Source organism: Neltuma alba, unplaced genomic scaffold (genome assembly GCF_004799145.2).
Source record: "Neltuma alba isolate B1F8T4 unplaced genomic scaffold, ASM479914v2 tig00011783_pilon, whole genome shotgun sequence".
NCBI classification, from domain to species: Eukaryota; Viridiplantae; Streptophyta; class Magnoliopsida; order Fabales; family Fabaceae; genus Neltuma; species Neltuma alba.
In genome coordinates, this window is record NW_021636406.1 from 231,310 (window position 1) to 250,105 (window position 18,796).

At 34.4% G+C, this 18,796-nt stretch overlaps 3 protein-coding genes across 8 annotated transcripts in view; all 3 read right to left on the reverse strand.

Annotated features, from left to right (window-relative positions):
* Nucleotides 1-18,796, reverse strand: part of LOC114717952 (MLP-like protein 43) — a 26,879-nt gene continuing 8,083 nt past the window's right edge. For 2 of the 4 annotated variants that reach the window (XM_028903202.1, XM_028903201.1), the window contains exons 2-3: nt 667-875; nt 1-528 (exon numbers count right to left, since the gene is read on the reverse strand). In XM_028903202.1, coding sequence (XP_028759035.1) covers nt 254-528; nt 667-853 — 462 coding nt within the window. In that variant the 5' untranslated portion in view covers nt 854-875 and the 3' untranslated portion in view covers nt 1-253. Of the gene's footprint in view, nt 529-666; nt 939-7,115; nt 7,126-14,073; nt 14,081-18,796 lie in introns of those variants that run through there. The other 2 variants (XM_028903203.1, XM_028903200.1) reach the window with 2 other exon arrangements.
* Nucleotides 4,533-13,255, reverse strand: LOC114717948 (pentatricopeptide repeat-containing protein At4g28010-like). 3 transcript variants are annotated; one of them, XM_028903193.1, is made up of 5 exons: nt 10,869-13,255; nt 9,645-10,300; nt 8,757-8,835; nt 4,891-4,959; nt 4,533-4,797 (listed from the first exon to the last, which is right to left on the reverse strand). In XM_028903193.1, exon 1 carries the CDS (start codon nt 13,130-13,132, stop codon nt 10,937-10,939), a length of 2,196 nt encoding a protein of 731 aa, XP_028759026.1. In that variant the 5' UTR covers nt 13,133-13,255; the 3' UTR covers nt 4,533-4,797; nt 4,891-4,959; nt 8,757-8,835; nt 9,645-10,300; nt 10,869-10,936. The 3 variants fall into 3 exon arrangements, with proteins under 3 accessions (XP_028759026.1, XP_028759024.1, XP_028759025.1); XM_028903191.1 differs by lacking the exon at nt 8,757-8,835; XM_028903192.1 differs by having other exon boundaries at nt 8,757-10,300.
* The window catches only part of LOC114717953 (MLP-like protein 328), a 1,253-nt gene continuing 367 nt past the window's right edge, over nt 17,911-18,796 (reverse strand). The window contains exon 2 of the mRNA XM_028903204.1: nt 17,911-18,519. Within this exon, the coding sequence (XP_028759037.1) occupies nt 18,269-18,519 (251 nt within the window). The 3' untranslated portion in view covers nt 17,911-18,268. The remainder of the gene's footprint in view (nt 18,520-18,796) is intronic.

The window sequence follows — 18,796 nt, forward strand, 5'->3', positions numbered from 1 at the left end:
TAAATCTTGATCAAATAGACACTTTATTCTCTTTTTTGACAAACCAAAGCAACCACTAAATACATTATACAAGCATTCACAGTACTTCTGATACACATGATTATATAATAGTGCCACATTAATTAATCAGCATAAGCGACACAACCGCACTAGCCAGTTATTCTGTTGTGGCCACACTTAGCTTACTTGATGGAATTAATATTACATATATATATTTGACTTGATATATGATTTATAGATTAATTTGGTTGAATTATGCAGTGAGAAGATGAGCATCGGCATCTTTTGTGACGTTAGTGACATAGTCCAAGTAGCCTGATGGATCTGGGATTCCCTCATTGAGCTTCTCATAGTCAATAATCCACTTGACGACGGCCCCACCACCGGCACCCTTGTCGGAGATTTGGAGAGTTATCTTGAAACTCTTGTACTGCTCCATAAGATCTCCTTCAAACAGGTCGAATTTGATTATGTTGTTCACTTCATCATATACTTCAATTCTCTCCTTGCATTTTACCACCTTACCATCTGTAAATTAATAACAACAAGAAGTTAAAGGCCTTGAAGCATGCACACCAAATGTTTGACAATTGAGTTATCAAGGAGGAGAATTGGAATTATAAGTATGATGAAGCACTTGGCAATTGAATTGAGTTAAAACCTTACCAACGGTATAAGACCATTGCTTAACAGATCCAATGTTATGCCAGTCTTCTCCTTCATGAAGCTCGCCTACGTGGATATGATCAGTGATGTTCTGAACATGGTGAAGTTGCTTGGTGAAAAGGTGGAAGAACTTTGAAGCAGGCGTCTGAATCTCATTCTCAATCTCCAGTTTCCCAGTGAGAGCCATGCCTTCTCTGAAGATCAACAAGGAAGAAAGATATCTAATAATATATATGTCAACTCGGAGATCTCTCCGCTCCAAGGGATATGCAACGAAATGAATGTTTTGTGTCTTTTATAGAAAACTAATGCGGATCCTGTGCATTATTGCAGGTAATAATGCAGCCTCTTTAACAACTGGTACTTTGATCTAAATACTTCAATCAACTCTATCTTTCAAATTTATAATTTTTTTTTTCAAACTATCTATATTGATTGCATGTGTTAAAATTTTCTATCAAGAGATATTTTCAATATAAATAATAAAAGATATTAGCTTAGGAGAACCAATACTCATTTTTTTTACAAATATACAACTTAATTTTGTATATTACTCCCTCCGTTCCTTATTATAAGAGACATTTGATGCTTATGGCATGTTCCGATATAGAAGAGACACTTAAAAGTTATCTCTACTTTTTTGTGTTGATTTCCTATTTTACCCATATTTATTATCTCCAATTCACACTCTCTCTCCCTCCCATTTCTCTCTCTTTTAATAATTTAATTGTTCTCTCTCATGCTCTCTCTCCTTATTAATGAGGACATTTTTGGAAAAAAATTATACTTTTTACACATTAATTGTTCTTAACTAATTTTAACTATTTTTTTGATCAACGTACTTCGGTTATTTGTCTCTTATAATAAGAAACGGAGGGAGTAGTTATTTAGCTATTACATTAATGACGGGAGGGAGTGATATTTAATTTCTATATTATATGCAGGTATAGATTTGGTAAACTCCATATCTTATTCCAATAATTGATTGATAAAATTGATATTAATTGCTTGTATATTTGATCACATGCACTATAATATTCAGGCAGCTCATTCGTAAGAACTAGCTGGAATGAAACAAGCAGATTTGAGGTTTGAAGGATTTGTTAATCACTGTTAGTTGTTAACGTCAAATATTCTAACAGAGATTATATCTGTGTGTGTGTGGAGACTTGTATGTGTCCATGAAGATTCACTTATAAACATGTACATCGAGACAAAAAATTCTATCATATACTTCGTATTTCATGAATCACGATTGGAAAACTGTTTTTGAAGAATTATACTGTCATTCCAAGCAAGCACTTCTAATGTGAGAGGATTTATGGTGTTAATTGGAAAAAAAGAAGATATATATATATATATATATATATATATATATAAAGAACGAAGTCTTTTCCTATCTTTAAAGGAATATTGTGTCTACTTAGCGTGTGTTAGGGATAGCGTTGATGGGGGAGAAGCCACGTTGAGGAGTGATAAAGCTCAAGCATGTTGCTTGGATCAGGGTTTTGTTATTTGAGCTTTTGGGTCAAAAACTCCAGTACCGTGAAAGCCATTTAGAGCTACTTTTTGGGAAAGCCCATATCTGCTGTGGAGAGAGGATAGAAGATGGAGATAAAAAGAAAGATGAGGGTATCTGAGTGGGTCCTATCTTGATCTAATAATTTGATGTTTATAAAAAATGTTGTGGGAAGAAGATAATTAACTAATAATATTTAATTTTTTTAATCTTTTCTTAAATTTATCAAATTATATACATATGATATACTACCTTAAGTCCTTAATATAAGACTCAATAGACTAATTTGAAGAGATTAAGAAAAATGACTAAACTACTTAATTATATCATATGTTACATAATATTTGAAAATATTTATGTGCATCACTAGATTACAAATCAGTCAGTTTATAAGTCAAACAAATTAGTTTGAAAAAAAATGATTACATGAACTTACTTTTTTATTTTTTTTCCAAATAAGTTTCAATTTATCAAACTAACTTTTATAAAACTCAATCCAAACAAATTACATTACATTAACTGACTTTTAATCTAATTTCTGTTTGTAAAAAATAAAAACCACTTTTACCACCACTAACCATCCACACCCTTGCTTCTCATTTTAAAAGTTCAACGTGCAACATTAACTGTCATTTTTCAATTATATCCCTATATTTAAGTAAGAGGGTGAGCCCTCGAAGCAATAATAACCTTCTCTAGACTCCACCTGGTCTGCTGGGGGCGTTGTACTTTTAAATTATTTTTATACACCAATTTTAAAGGGGAAATTGCAAAAAAAGACTTTGGAATTGCAAAAACGCAGATAGGGACCCTTGACAACTTCACTTTGGGTTTTGACAACTTCAGGGCATATTATTCTTGTCAAAACCTAAAGTGAAGTTGTCAAGGGTCCCTATCTGCGTTTTTGTAATTCCAAAGTCTTTTTTTGCAATTTTCCCAATTTTAAATTGTTAATGCTTATCATTTTAAATAAAAAAGTGGTTGATTCACACCATTTTAAATTGTTGTTTGATTTTCCATATCCTGGTTGCGAATCGCTGCTGCAACTGCTCCCACTCCGATTCGTCCGCGTCTGAGCCATCGCCATCAACATTTAGTATCATTTTTCAACATGTTTTACGTACGCATATATATAAATATATATATATACACATTGGATTTCTGCATAATTATATGTTCACTTCTTTAATATTTTTCACATTTTTTATTAGATTATGCATAAAATTATTTTAGCTTTGTTTCTTCAAAAAATTTTCACAATTCCATCAACATACATAATATACAATACTCTTTCAATCTTTAATATAAGACCTAATTATTAAATTGATTTTGATACTAAATATAAGACCCATTTATCATATTTATCAATTTTCTCTAAATTACTCCTATAGATACTCCCTCAACCATAATCAAGTAGAACAAAAAGAAGAGGTATTAAAAAAGATAATTATACTCCTCCGGTCCTAATTATAAGACCCAATTGACTTATTTGAGGAGATTAAGGAAGTAAGTTAAATTGGTTATTTATAATAAATAAGTGTTGTCATTCCTAAAATATCCTTGCTAATTAAGTATATTAGCTAAAACTATCATTATTAGAAGGATTATCTTGGAAAAAAATACATAAATATAAGAGACAAAATGAATTGGGTCTTATAATTAGGACCAAATAAAAAGTCAAATTAGGTCTTATAATAAGGACCGGAGGAGTAGTATTTTAAGAAAAACGTGTCATATTTTTTATAATTAACTAACTTGCCTAACTTTTTTAATCTAATCAAATTAGTTAAATAGATCCTATATTAAGAATTAGAAAAGTGTGTATATATGTATATATACATATGTATATATAATATTAGGGATAGGGCACACCATTGAAATTATAAACATTGCAGCTCATTTATCATAGGGCCCATGTCCATCTAACCCCCCCGCCCCACATAAAAAATGGCCGGACAGCAGCCCCCCACCATTATTTTATTATTTATTATTGTAACATTTTATTGGCATAGTATATTTGAAAAAATTGATTATTATTATTATTATAATCGCTATTCTTATCTTTTTGGGAAAAGATAAAAACATGTTAAAAAATTTGCCAATAACGTCCGGGAGACTATGGAAGCATGAGCAGAAGCCTCCATGAAAGCAACGTCTCAGTTATCAACTTGCTCCCATTCATTATTGCGTGAGTAGGTATTATATCGCGGTCTCTCAGGTGTTTCCCTATCTTTTCATTATTAAAAAAACAAATTCTAAATCGGGAAGCCAACAATCAATCAGGTTCAGCTTTATCAAATTATATACAGATCATGTGATAGTAGTGGTAAAGGTGTGTGCGGGACAATTTAAGCACAATATATAATTCGAAAAATCTTCAAGAAGATGATTGTGTCCAGAATATTACAAATACAATTAGATCACATAGTAAATATCCTACACAAATGGTGTTTATTAAATCAAATGAAGCATGTGATAGCAGAGGTAAAGGATGAAAGAAACAAGGCAAGTTTTCATTGAGAACTAACCATTCACCCCAAACACCATTCTGGGACTTTTGTAAAGCTTCCCTGGCTAGTTGGAGAATGCAGAATGCACACCAAAGTGACAATCTAACAGAAAACAGAAAAACATTAGTTGGCCCTCGTTTTCCCCAAAGCCAAGTACCAAAGAAAAGGAAGAGTGTATGGGAAACAGTGGCATACAGAGCAAGCACCACAACCGGCAACACTGACGGGTTCCAACTCATCGGGAAAAAGGTGGCAGAATGAAGGCTGGGTTTTTCAGGTAGACAAAATATATACATTAGGGAATTTCAGGAATTAAAAATTGATTAACAATATTAATAACGGAATTCATTCCCCCGCCCGGGGGGGTACAAGTTAACGTATGATCCACGAAAAGGATGCTCAGTATGCAAGGGAAAGCATGAGGTTTATCCCAAGTTATTCCATAAATCAAAAAATATAGAACCTTTCTCGGGGATAATTTCCGAACAGCTAGAGCTGCAACTGACTTCGATATCACACAGAATATGCTTAATTAGGAGTTAACTGTATATTTCTTCTTTTTTTTTAATACAAAAGAAGGCTAAGCCCAAAAACTACCAACAACTAATCAAAAGGGGAATTGAATCCCATACACTCAGAAGCCACTAAAGTGCTTATCTGTAGAGGACAAGAATCTAAAAGGAAGGATTTGCTTAATCCCTCCTTAGCCTAAAAGTCAGCTACTCGATTTCTTATTTCTGTTCGTGATTAAAGTTTTTTTCACCAAGAAATCCTTATTCGTGCTACCCAGCATTGCCATATTCCAAAATTTTGAAGAAAGTCCAAGATTTCAATCCTTAAGAGTAAAAAGCGGTAGAGGTTAAAAGGTTTGAGGACAGAATAATATCGTTAAGAGTAATTGTTGGAAAGGATATTATCAATATCATTAGTGTCTATGCACCTCAGGTTGGGGCAGAGACACACCTTAAAGATAAGTTTTGGGAAGATATGGAGGGCTTGGCTCAAAGCATACCACTCGAAGAAAAAAATTTTATCGGTGGGGACCTTAATGGACATGTTGGTAAAAAAACAGGACAATTCAGTGGGACCCATGGTGGTTTTGGTTTTGGGGAGCTTAATAGTGGAGGACAATCTATTCTCGATTTTTCTCTTGCATACGATCTTAAGATTGTCAACACTTGTTTTAAAAAGCGAGAGGAGCATTTAATCACGTACAAAAGTGGTGTCTCAAAATCACAGATTGATTTCTTTTTGGTTAAGAATCTAAACAAAAGATTGTGTACTAATTGCAAAGTGATTCCAGGAGACGGGGTGAGTGCCCAACATAGAGTACTTATCCTTAATGTATGTTTTAAGAGTACCAGGCAAAAGTACCATCAAGTGGCAAACCCCAGGATTAAGTGGTGGCAGTTAAAAGGAGAGAAGCAGGAGTTATTCAAAAGGACTCTTTTGAAGGAAGAGAATTGGGAGTTGCAGGGAAATGTAAACATGATGTGGGAAGAGATAGCTTCAAGGGTTCGTTTGGTAGCTAAAGCAATTTTGGGAGAATCCAAAGGTCCTGGTCAAAGAGATAAGGAGACTTGGTAGTGGAATAAGAGTGTGCAAGAGAAAGTCAAACAGAAAAAAGATTGTTTTAAGGCCATACACTTGTGCAATAGTGTAGAGAACCAGGAAAAGTATCAGTTGGCTAAAAAAGAGACAAAGAGAGCATTGAGCGAAACACGTACTAAAGCTTATGAAGGGTTTTATCAGGAGTTAGGAACAAAGACGGGAGAAAGAAATATTTACAAGATCGCGAAGCAAAGGGAGAGGAAAAAAAGAGATCTGGACCAAGTAAAGTGTATAAAGGATGAAGATGGTAAAGTGTTAGTTACTGGTGGTGATATTAAGGACAGATGGGAGGCTTACTTTTACAAGTTGTTTAATGAGGGAAGCAATTATGCGACTCAGGACTTGCAGGACTTGCTAATTAACGAAGATGATCGGAATTTGGCTTTCTACCGCAGGATACGTATCGGAGAGGTTAAGGCGGCTCTCAAGAAAATGGACAATGGAAAAGCCGTTGGGCCTGATGGTATTCCTATTGAAGTTTGGAAATGTTTGGGCGATGAGGGGGAGGCATGGCTAACCAAGCTTTTTAATGAAATTCTACGCTCTAAAAATATGCCGGATGAGTAGAGGAAAAGCATTTTAGTTCCTATTTACAAGAATAAAGGAGACATTCAAAACTGTGTAAGCTACAGGGGGATAAAACTTATGAGTCATACAATGAAGTTGTGGGAAAAAGTGATGGAATATAGATTGAGGTTGGAGACTTCTATTTCGGAAAACCAATTTGGATTTATGCCAGGGAGATCCACATCGGAAGCAATCTATTTACTAAGGGGGTTAATGGAGAGATATAGAAGTAAAAGAAGAGATTTACATATAGTTTTTATTGACCTGGAAAAGGCTTATGATCGTGTGCCAAGAGAAGTATTGTGGAAGGCTTTGGAAAAGAAAGGTGTACGGGTTGCGTATATCAAAGTCATACAAGATATGTATAAGGCGGTAACTACCAGTGTAAGGACGCCTGGGGGGGAGACAAAGGACTTCCCTATTAAGATTGGCCTACATCAGGGATCCTCTCTGAGTCCGTACTTATTCAACATTGTTTTGGATGTTCTAACTAAACCTGTTCAAGAAAGAATCCCTAAGTCCATGCTCTTCGCGGATGATATAGTTCTTATGGCAGAATCAAAAGAAGAGATTAACACTAGTTTGGAGTTATGGAGAAGGACTTTGGAGTCGAAAGGTTTCCGTTTGAGTAGGAACAAAACAGAATATATGCATTGTGATTTTGGAGGGAGGCAAGGTAATAGGGATTTGGAGGTGAGAATGGGAGAGCAAATTATTCCTCAAGTATCAAAGTTTAAATACCTAGGATCCATTATACAGGAGGATGGGGAAATTGATGGAGACATTTCTCATAGAATACAAGCTGGCTGGTTAAAGTGGAGGAAAGCTACCGGAGTTATTTGCGATAAGAAGGTACCTGAGAAACTTAAAGGAAAATTTTATCGGACTGCTATAAGACCAGCTATGATGTATGGTAGTGAATGTTGGGCAATAAAAGGAAAACAAGAGCACAAAGTCGGAGTAGCAGAAATGAGGATGTTGAGATGGATGTGTGGTCATACAAGAAAAGATAGGATTCGAAATGAAAAGATCAGGACAAGAGTCGGTGTGGCACCTATCCAAGAGAAAATGGTTGAAAATCGCTTAAGATGGTTTGGACATGTGCAGAGAAGGCCTTTGGAGGCCCCAGTGAGGAGGGTGGATCAAATAAGATGGAGTCCCATAAAAAGAGGCAGGGGAAGACCGAGAAGAACGTTGAATGAGGTCATTGAACGAGACCTCCTAATCAACAACATATCTAAGGATTGGATTGTTAACAGAACACGATGGCGTCGTGTGATTCATGTAGCCGACCCCACCTAGTGGGATAAGGCTTGTTGTTGTTGTTGTTGTCGTCGTCCAAGATTTCAATCCGGAATTGCTTGCCAAATTTTTTTAGTGTTGATTGGGTTTCTAACCCGCAAGACTGGAGCAAAACAGCCTAGTAGATTCGTGGGCCGACTTGCCCCATGAATAGGCCTTCATGAATTACAGCTGAATAAATCTATTGATACCATCAGCGAGTGGAATACACAAGCAAAAATGGAATGGGAAAAACGATTTTGAAAAAAAAAAAAAAACAATAATAATAACACTTGTACCCTTGCTCTAATAAAAGTACTATAAATACATAAAAACTGTCGAGTAACGTGTTATGAATCTTATATTTAAAAGCCTCACATAAGGAGGGGGCTTTATGGTGGGGGCTAACATTTTTCTTTTTGACCTTAGATAGGGAGCTGATGTAGGACATAAGTTTGATAACTACAAGAACATGATAGTTATACTTTGTTTTTTAAAAAAGGAAAAAAGAATCATTTCCCTAACTACTGAAGATGAAGCCGAGAAATCCTCTAAAACAGACCATCAATAAAAAACAAGGAACACCAGGGAAATATTATTACCTCAAAAGAGCTTACTAACTTCTCAGCAAACCCGTGTGTGGCCATGAGTGATAACCACAGAGAAGCCAAATGAACAATCCTTTCCCATAAGAAATGCAACAGGAGATTAGTTATAGATCCCATCCATTATGCCCCAATTATAAGCACTATAACCACTCAAGAACGTCATTACGAAAGGATCTTAAAACCGTTGCTTGAACCAAAAACTTTAAAATGGATTCACAGATTTGTTTACTCATTGGACCTCAAAGATAACAGAAAGTTGATTTCAAACTTTCCAAGCAACCTCAAATGTCAGAAAATTCCACTGTTATCTCTGAATTCTAAAGTCTCAACGCACACCTTCAGAGGAAAGAGCCAATTGAGTCCCACAAAAACGTAACACGTCATTTATATTAATCCTCTTGAGTACTGCTTTAGAATCAAAAGTCCAGAATTCCACCGGGATGGCTAACCTTCCATTGGGAAAAAGAAAAAAAGAAAAATAACAACACAAAACTTCTAGAACAGTTGGCTATCAAATCAAAGACCATAAGAAAAATGATTGAGACTAATTTTTTGATGAGAAAAATGTCATAATTAATTTAGTCAACTTATATATCAAGATAGGATGGTCAATCTGCTTTTAGTGACATCATCAAGGAGAATCAATTTCATTTCATAGAGAGTTTTGCAGGCAGAATTAATTCCCCTCCTTGTGCGGGAACAGACTTGTATATGCCTTAGGGTTATTTGTACTGACTTATATATTCCTAGGGTTGTTTCTACTCTTTAAAACTTCTTCCCGATACAATATCCTGTATTACCATAAATACTAAAAAGTGACGCATGCAAGAACAAGAGAAATCCAAGGACTATAACGAGATACAAGAATGAAATCAAGGATACCTGATATTATCAAATGAGCAGCCAGCCTATATTCGCTACCAGCAGACTTCAGCAACAGAGGATTAGGTTCCGAAGAAAACTGCCATAGCCGCTCCACTGCTTGAGTTATGTTATTTGACACTACATTATTAGGACAGCAGCCTCCATCATTTTAAGACTTACGACAATCTTCTACCAACCAAATGAATAGTCTGAAAATTCCAAGTCCCATACCCCCAACAAATCTTGCAAAGCTTTTCAATCTTTCTATGTCAACCACAGGGATCCCAGACAGACAGTAAAAAAGCAAGATGCCCACGTCAAAGAGGAAAAATCAACTAATGAGAAATAAGCACTTTCCGAATCACCAAGTCACTCAACAATCTTCTGAACTTCCTCTGTAAACAATCATACGTTTGATTGAAAGTTATCTCACATAGATAATCATCTAATACTGCCACAACAAAATGATAGTGCTTGAACATTGCATACAGCTTTTCCAGCAGCAGGAAGCCAAGACGAATTATCACATTTAAAATCAAATTCATACTAGTTTCATCCCTCGGCTAGTAGATGTTATCAATTCAGCTGTGCCACCACCATACAAACAAAAAGATGAGAAGGAATTACCCAATTCTCATAAGGAGAAGCAATTGCGTGCATCATCTTTAAAAAATCTGCAAAGAAGTAGATAACAACAATCACATTATATTTTCAATTCTTTTCACAAGGTATTCATATGTTCAAACAACAAATTTGTCCTTTTCTATAGCTTCCATGTCATAAAAGTAAATAACATAATCTATTTCCTCTTTCACCCGTGTTTAAACCAAAAAAGAAAAAAAGATATCAAAGAGGCATTTAAGTTCAGAGGGTGCATTGGTGTAAACAACATCATCAGTGAAGCGCATCAGGGAAACATCAAACAAAAACATATTCATAATATAGAAGTAATTAAGGGAAAGCATATTCTAATAGAACTAATGTAAGTTATTGAAGGGATAATCATCTCAAGATCCATGACAACAAGATCCGCTAAATTTAAGTTTCAAAATTCTCCAATGGCTCCCAAACTGATAAGTGACCCTCATCTAAACTTTTGAAATATAGGATAAAAAAGAAGAAAGAGAAAGACTAGGATAGAAGCCAGAAAATAAAGACAAACATAAATCAACAACCTAACACCTCAAGAATATAGCTATTTCAACAGAGAGAAAAGTAGATAGTGCATAATAGGATCCTTACTTAAGAGCACTGAGCACCATGACAGAGCTAAACATAGGATCAAGAAGCACTCTTGAAAGCGTGATCCATCATGAAGTTTGTAATAGAAGTAGCTCTGGATGAGCCTTGTTCAGTTTCATTAAGAGCTCATTGCATGTAACACTTGCTCCTTTTGATGTCTCCCGCAAAAAATTGGGGAGAATCTCTATTATATTAAAATCTTTTGAGCAATCGCAAAGGCAAGTTAAGATAGTACAAGTTAATTTTGAATCCAAAACAAGACCCTTATCTGCCATGTGGTGAAGCAAATAAATAATTTGTGTTGTGTTTCCCACTGAACTATAGCCCTTTAGTAAGGAATCATATACAAAGGCATCTGGCGTATGACCACTAGCAATCATCCTCTCGAATAGTGAATTTGCCTCATCCAAATGCCCACGTTTGCAAAACTCCTTTATTAATATTGAGAAGGTAATAGCATCAGGAACTAAATCCATTTTAGTCATATCCACTAGCAATTCATTGGCAAATTTAAAATCTCCTGCTTTGAGAGTTCCATTAATTATTGTGTTGAAAGAGTACACATCCGGCTCATGGTTCACATTTCTCATGTGTTGAAATAAGATTTTAGCCTGCTGCAAACTACCTTCCCAGCAAAGAGATTTCATTAGTACATTGTAGTCAAATACTGATGGTCTAATCCCAGCCATCTTTATCTTAATAAAGATTCCTTTTGCCATGCTGAGTAAATGCACTTTGCACAGACCATTAATCATTATACTATAGGTCATTGAGTTTGGAACCAATCCTAAGTTTAATGCACATTTCCAGAATTGCATTGCCTTATCAAATTTTCCCAAATTTAGAAACCCCTCCATCAATATATTATAAGTCACTATGTTACCCATGAAACCTCTCTTAACCATTGCAGAATGGATCTCCATAGCATCACCAAGGCGTTCCTCTTTGCAGAGTCCCTTAATTAGAAAATTAAAGGTCCGTACATCTGGGGTCACATGGAATTCTTGGCTTAACAATAGCTTGAAAAGGTCCATTGCCTCATCAAGCTTCCCAAAACCACAAAGTCCCATTAATATTGTATTGTAGGTAATTATGTTAGGTTTCTTCCCCTTCTCGATCATCATTTCCAGAATCTGACGTGCATTGTCTACCTGACCTTCTTTGCAAAGTCCATTTATCATGGCATTATACGTAGCAGTATTTGTCTCTTCCCCATTTTTTTGCATCAAATTCAACAGCTCCATAGCACCAGAAGCTCTCCCAGTTTTGCAAAGTCCATCAATCAAAGCTGTGTTTGCAACAACATCAAGATGAATTCCACGGCTTGTCATTTCTTTCAGCAACTTAGAGACCTCTTGCCCCTGTCCATTCTTGCAAAAATTATGAATTAGACAGTTATAAGTAATTGCATTTGGAGTAATTCCCTTTCTGAGCATATTATCAAAAAGTTCCTTGCCCCTTTTAAGTTCTCCTTTACTACAAAATCCATTGATGAGTGAATTATACATAAATACATCTGCACTCCAACCTTTCTTCTCAATCTCCTCCAACAAAGTCAATGCCTCATCCACTGCCCCATCCTTACAAAAACCATCTATCAAAGTGGCAAAGGTCACCATATCAGGCGGGCAATCCTCCTGCTTCATTACCATGAACATATTCACTGCTTCTTTCAAATTCTTTGCCTTACATTGTCCATCAATAAGTATATTGTAACTACGGCTATCCGGTTGAACACCGTTCCTTCTCATTTCACCAAATAAGTACATCGCCTTCCCAATATCATTACTTTTACAAAAGCCCTTCAATATTTGGTTTATATTAAACACATTAATTTTATAACCACGCTTGATCATCATCCCCAGAACCCCCGATGCTAACTCGAGCCTATGGTTATTCACAAAACTCTCAATCAAACTACTTAATGAAGTGAACCTCGGCAAGACGCCGACAACGCTCATCTTCGAATAAACCGAGAAGACCATGGAATATAATTCCGCCCGCCTCAAATTATCAATGAGAAAGCTACATGCTGACTCAGAAGGCACCACATTAGAATCCACAGAACGGTGAAAGAGTGAAACTGCCTCGGAAAACTGAGGATTAGGGTTTGCAAGCAGAGACCTTAACTGCGACTCTACTTCATTCACTGAAGCAGATGAAGAAATTGAAGACCAAGGCTTGAAATAAATATGGAAGACATGAACTTTGCGGGAAATAGAACCGCCAGTACGATGAGCGCGGAGCATTTTTGGCATTATCATAATCCGTATAGCTAATTCAAAATCTAAAAAGTTAAAAGATTAAGACAAACCCAGAAATCGTTGACTAACAGTTGCACCGAAATTTGAAATCTTAACAGAGATCGCATCTTCCTTCCTGCCTTCTCCGGGTAGCCAACCCTCTCACCCGGTCCCGGCGGCGGACCCCTAATTTAAAATAGAGCTTCTTTTTCTCCTTAATAACTTTTGAGAAAATTGCAAAAAAAGACCTTAGAATTATAAAAACACAGATAGGGACCCTTGACAACTTCACTTTGGGTTTTGACAAAAATAATATGCCCTGAAGTTGTCAAGGGTCCCTATCTGCGTTTTTACAATTCCATAGTCTTTTTTTGTAATTTTCCCATAACTTTTTGTTGGTTTAAGAAATTATAAATTTATTATCATAATTTAAGTCCCTTTTTTTTTAATGAATTCTGATATTATTTATAGAGTAGAAATAGAAATTTTTTTTTGGTAAATAGGGTATTTAGAAAAAAAATTTATATGAATATACAATTTTGCTCTTTATTTATTATTATGTTAATTTTATTTATACGAGATATAACATGTGTTAAATAAGGATAAAGTTAAAAAATTCTTAAATTTTAAATAAAAATTTAAACTAATGTTAAAAGAAACTTTTAAATAAATGAGAAAATTGTAAATAAAGACCTTTTAATATGTAAAATTACGATTTGGGACTCTAAATTTGAAAAATAGTAAATAAGGACTTAGTTCCATTTTTGCAAATATGATATTGTGGTGAAATGTCTGAAATGCCCCTCAACCAAATTATGATTTGATCTATTGAAATTATCATTCGTTAAAATGAACTTGTCATTTGACATATCCTTAGCCAAATTGTAATTTGGTCGACTAAAATTATTATTCATCAAGTGAACTTGTCATTTCTCATAGTCAACTTGTCATTTGACTAAGAGTAATTTTAGATATTTCATCACGATTTCATATTTGCAAAAATAGAATCAGATCCTTATTTATTATTTTTCAAATTAAAGGTCTCAAATCACAATTTTATATATTTAGAGGTCTTTATTTGTAATTTTTTCTAAATAAATGGAGTCAGGAATAATTTCAATCGGCTATAAGTTGAGCCCCGGACTCCCTATAAAATTAGATATTTGTCTTTCCACTACAAAAAAAAAAGACTTTAGGCGACGACTTTCGACGGCGACAAGAAAAGTCGCCGCTAAAACTAAGACTTTCAGCGGCGACTTTTTTTGTCGCCACTGAAAATTCACGGCTGAAACTAAGACTTTCAAATGTGATAAAAGTGTCACCGCTGAAACTAAGACTTTCAGCGGCGACAAAAGTGTTGCCGCTAAAATGGACTTTCAGCGGCGACTTTTTTTGTCGCCGCTGAAAGTATACCTTTGAGAATCATTAAGTCTACTTTCAGCAGCGACATTCTATGGTCGCTGCTGAAAGTAGACTTTCAGCGGTGACTATCAGTGTCGTCGCTGAGGGTCTGACTTTCAGCAGCGACTTTATAATGTTGCCGCTGAAAGTGTAATATAATAATATATATTTTATTTTACAATATTAATAAACAAATTCAATCTGGCTCAACGGCAAGAAGATTGGATATGAAAGGAGGTGGTCACAAGTTCGAACCTTGAAGAAGACACATTTAAGGTGAAAATATTTGGACGATGAGGTGGCGAGAAGGAGTGATGTGGCAATGATGTGAAGGTGGCTAGTGATGACATGGCGGTCGGCAGTGATGACGTGGTGACCGATGGTGATGACGTGGCGTCGGTAAAGCCAATTATTGTTAGGCATTACTTTCACTGGCGACAAAAAAGTCGCAGCTGAAAAGTCTTTTAGCGACGACATTCTTGTCGGCGCCGAAAGTGTGTTTCAGCAGCAACATTCTTGTCGCCGCCAAAAGTGTTTTCAGCAGCAACAAATGTCACTACCGAATGTGTCTTCAGTGACGACATTACTTCTAAGCCGCTAAAAGTTTTCAGCCACGGCTATTACGACAACGACTTTTTAGCTACGAAAAGTCGCCGTTGAAAGTCAATTTTTTTGTAGTGTTCAATTTTCTACAGCCGAGAGACATGATAAAACAAAAGCTCAACATGGATAACATAACAGAAGTTGGGTCATTGGAAGCTCCATGCCCCTGTGTCCTGTCCACTTTTAAATATAATTTTAAAGGTGCTTGGATAAAAACAAAATCATGATTTTAAAAGTGTTTTTACAGTATACAAAGTAAATAAGTCGAGGAGTTTATTTCAATTTACAGAAAAATGCTTCTGAAAAATACTTTTGGGGTTACCCAAACACTTTTTTATTTTTAACTACTTTAATAAAGACATTTTAAGAACCCAGCACAATTTATTAATTTAAGATTTTTTAAAATCTTAAAATGAATAGGAGGTTATAAGAAACTTAAGAGTAATATATTTTAAGTAAAAAATTACACTATTATTTATGTCTCCTAATTAACAAGCTTATTGATATGGATTAATAAGTCAATAAGAAGCTATTGACAAGTTAGATTAGTTGACAAGTAAATTTATGTGATAACATAACCTTCACATGAGATTAAATTATCACAAAATTATAATCAAACCCCAAAAAAGAAACATTATTACCAAAAAGTCTCAATAATAATCTAAGCAGCCAGTAATGACAAGTCTCAAAATAGAAAATAACAACTTCTAACTTGTTAGTTGAATTTGTTAGTGATTTATTTCTTTTTTCATTAGAATCTTATTGTAATTCTCTTTAGTCTTCATATACGTGTCTATCTTTATCGCATAGCATCTATTCTCTTATTTGTCCAAGGTGACCAAGCAGGTCTTCACGATGAGCATAAAAGTGGCGCAAAAAAAGTGGTTTTGGGATAGAATAGCATCCAACATCATAATTTTTTTTTGGTAGTTTTAACACTTTGATCTTATTTATTATACACCTATCATCCTAAACCATAAATAAAATTAGAATATTAGGTATAGCTGAAAAATAATATCAAAAGGTGTCAGATATATCATAAATTATATTAATTTGCTGAATATTACTAGAAAATAACATGTGGGTTGAATGTTACTTTACTCAACAACAACAAGAATTACGAGCAAAAGATAACAGCACATGAAGGTTTTAGTAGTGGCTTTTAGAGAGATGAATATGAATATAACAGCATTTGCATCACCTTGCATTGCTTGCTTGTAGGCCATTATGAATAAGATTTTGTTCTTTTTCTACCGGCCTCCTTAGTGCTTAGCTTTATGCTCTTTTGATTAGATCTAAAGATAATTTGCATCACTGGGAGACAAATTACGATTAATTAATTTTTTTCACATAATAAATGAGTATCTGCCTATTAAAGCTTCTTCTGGACAAAAATAAGTTGAAGATTTAAGAATAATGCATTGTCTCATTGAGATAAGCTATAAAAGTCTCATCATTATTTCTAAACTTGAGAGAAAGACTAAGCATCCACCTATTTTCAAGTATAATTTGATTGATGTTATATATGTGGGAATAATATATATAGAAATTGCCCACTAGTAGAAATATATACTTGCCAAATTTGAAGTGGCATCGCATCACTCATGCTTCAGCAAAGTGGAACAGAAACATACCTAGGCGAAAGTTTGATATGAAACACACTTTTTTAATTTATTTTGATTTTTTTATAAACTATACAGTATGTAAATATATGACTAAGTTGTAGCATTGCTATTTGTCACCTTTTAAAAAAAAAAAGCTAATCAATTAAAACCTTGCAATTAAATATGATTTATAGAATAAACTAAACAAATCTTTTAAAGAATTATGTTAAAATAATACTAAAATTTCTCTGCTTAATTGTTTAAGGGAAACTTTTATGCTGTATATATACAACTAGCACCCACAACAATGTATTAGGGTGCGTTTGGATTAGTAACGGTGAAACTAACTCTTATTTCATCTAACTTTTGCAAAAATTAGTTAGGATAAAAGTTAGTTAGTATAATGTGATTTATGTTTAAATTGACATTTCTAAAAAGTCAGTTTGAAAAGTTGAAATTTGTTTGGCGATGGACAATGAAAAAATAAGTTTAGATGTGAAATGACTGAAAATAGCATAAGTTTTTATATAAGATTCAGTTAACTAATCTGGAAAGATTAAGAATCCACATAAGTATTTTAGAGAGATCGTATAACATATAATATAATTAAGTAATTTATTTATTTTTTTTAATCTATTCAAATTTGTCTATTAGAATCTTATATTAAAGAGCAAAGGTAATATATCATTCATATACAATTTGATAAATTTTTTGAAAAATAATAAATTAAATTAATTAAATTTTATTAGTTAATTTTTCCTTCTAAAAAAATAAAATTATTGAGTTAAGATAGGACCCACCTAAATACTCTTATCTTTCTTCTCATTTATTATTAGGTTTGTTGGAATAATTTTGTCTTCTACCATTATTACTTTTTCTCCCTCTGAGTTCTCATCTCCAAAAGCTACTCTGATTAGCTTTTGCCTTGAATGAACATTTTTCCCAAAAGTCAATTTGAGAAAAGTTAACCCAAACAATTATTCAAGCCTATACCAGCCAACAACGCACGTTTCCCCCTTTCCAATGCACGTTCTCTGTTCCAAATGCTTTGCCAAACACATGCTTAATTACTAGTTCCAGTCTTGATTATAAGACGTCGCCTGTAAACTACAAGTAAAGTCTTATAATTATAATTGGATGTAGAATTAATTAGAAACATACATAATTTTTTTTTGACCAAGAAAACATACATAATATTAAACACATATGAAGATTTTATTTGCATATACATCATAAAGTCTTGCAACATACACCCTTAAATCATTCTTGCACACTTCCCATACATATGCACTTATAACATGATTACAAGAAACTAAACACAGACTTGAAAATTATCATAGTTGCATGAATCTCAGATCACTAGCTCCCTAGCCAAAGTCGTCCATATATATATCGCCCATACATTTTATATAATTATAAAAATCCTGACAAGTCATAGTATTTATGAGTCATGGACTATGCAAGTCGTTTCTCAAACTCTGTGTAATACACAAGACTCACACCAGAGAGCTCACATAATTAAGATACATTGCAGATCGATCCAAAACGCTCAAACTAATTTGTGTTCAATCTCTTTGAGAAGATTGAGGGAAAACTGGAGGTATCTATGAGGAGGTGGGACTTCCCCATTGGTCTTCTCGTATTCGATTCGCAACTTCACAGTTCCGTTCATCTCAACTTTGAGGATGAGGCGATAGCTCTTGTACAATTCCATTACATTTCCTCCCAATGCAATATAAGTTAGAGTCTTGTTTTCTTCATCCACCTCAACTCTTTCCTTAAATACTTCTTCTTTCCCCTCTGTACGTACAAATCTCAATTAGACAACGAAAATTCAAGTTCTATATTCATCATTTTTTTATGATTTTTACTTCCCAACTTGGCCTCTATACTGTAGTTTAAGAGCTTGAAACTAATCGATTCTACAATATGCATGGCTTCTAACAAATACAGATTTGATCTCTGTAATTAGACTTCTGTCAATTAAACTTATGGGGCACGCATGTTAGACCATGCATCTGAAGTGATTTTTGTTAACATGTTCAGTGTCAGATGAATATGACATATGACATGTTTT

Excerpts from the sequence above, each read along its gene's own strand:
- LOC114717948 (XM_028903191.1), bottom strand. The coding sequence starts at position 13,132 with ATGATAATGCCAAAAATGCTCCGCGCTCATCGTACTGGCGGTTCTATT.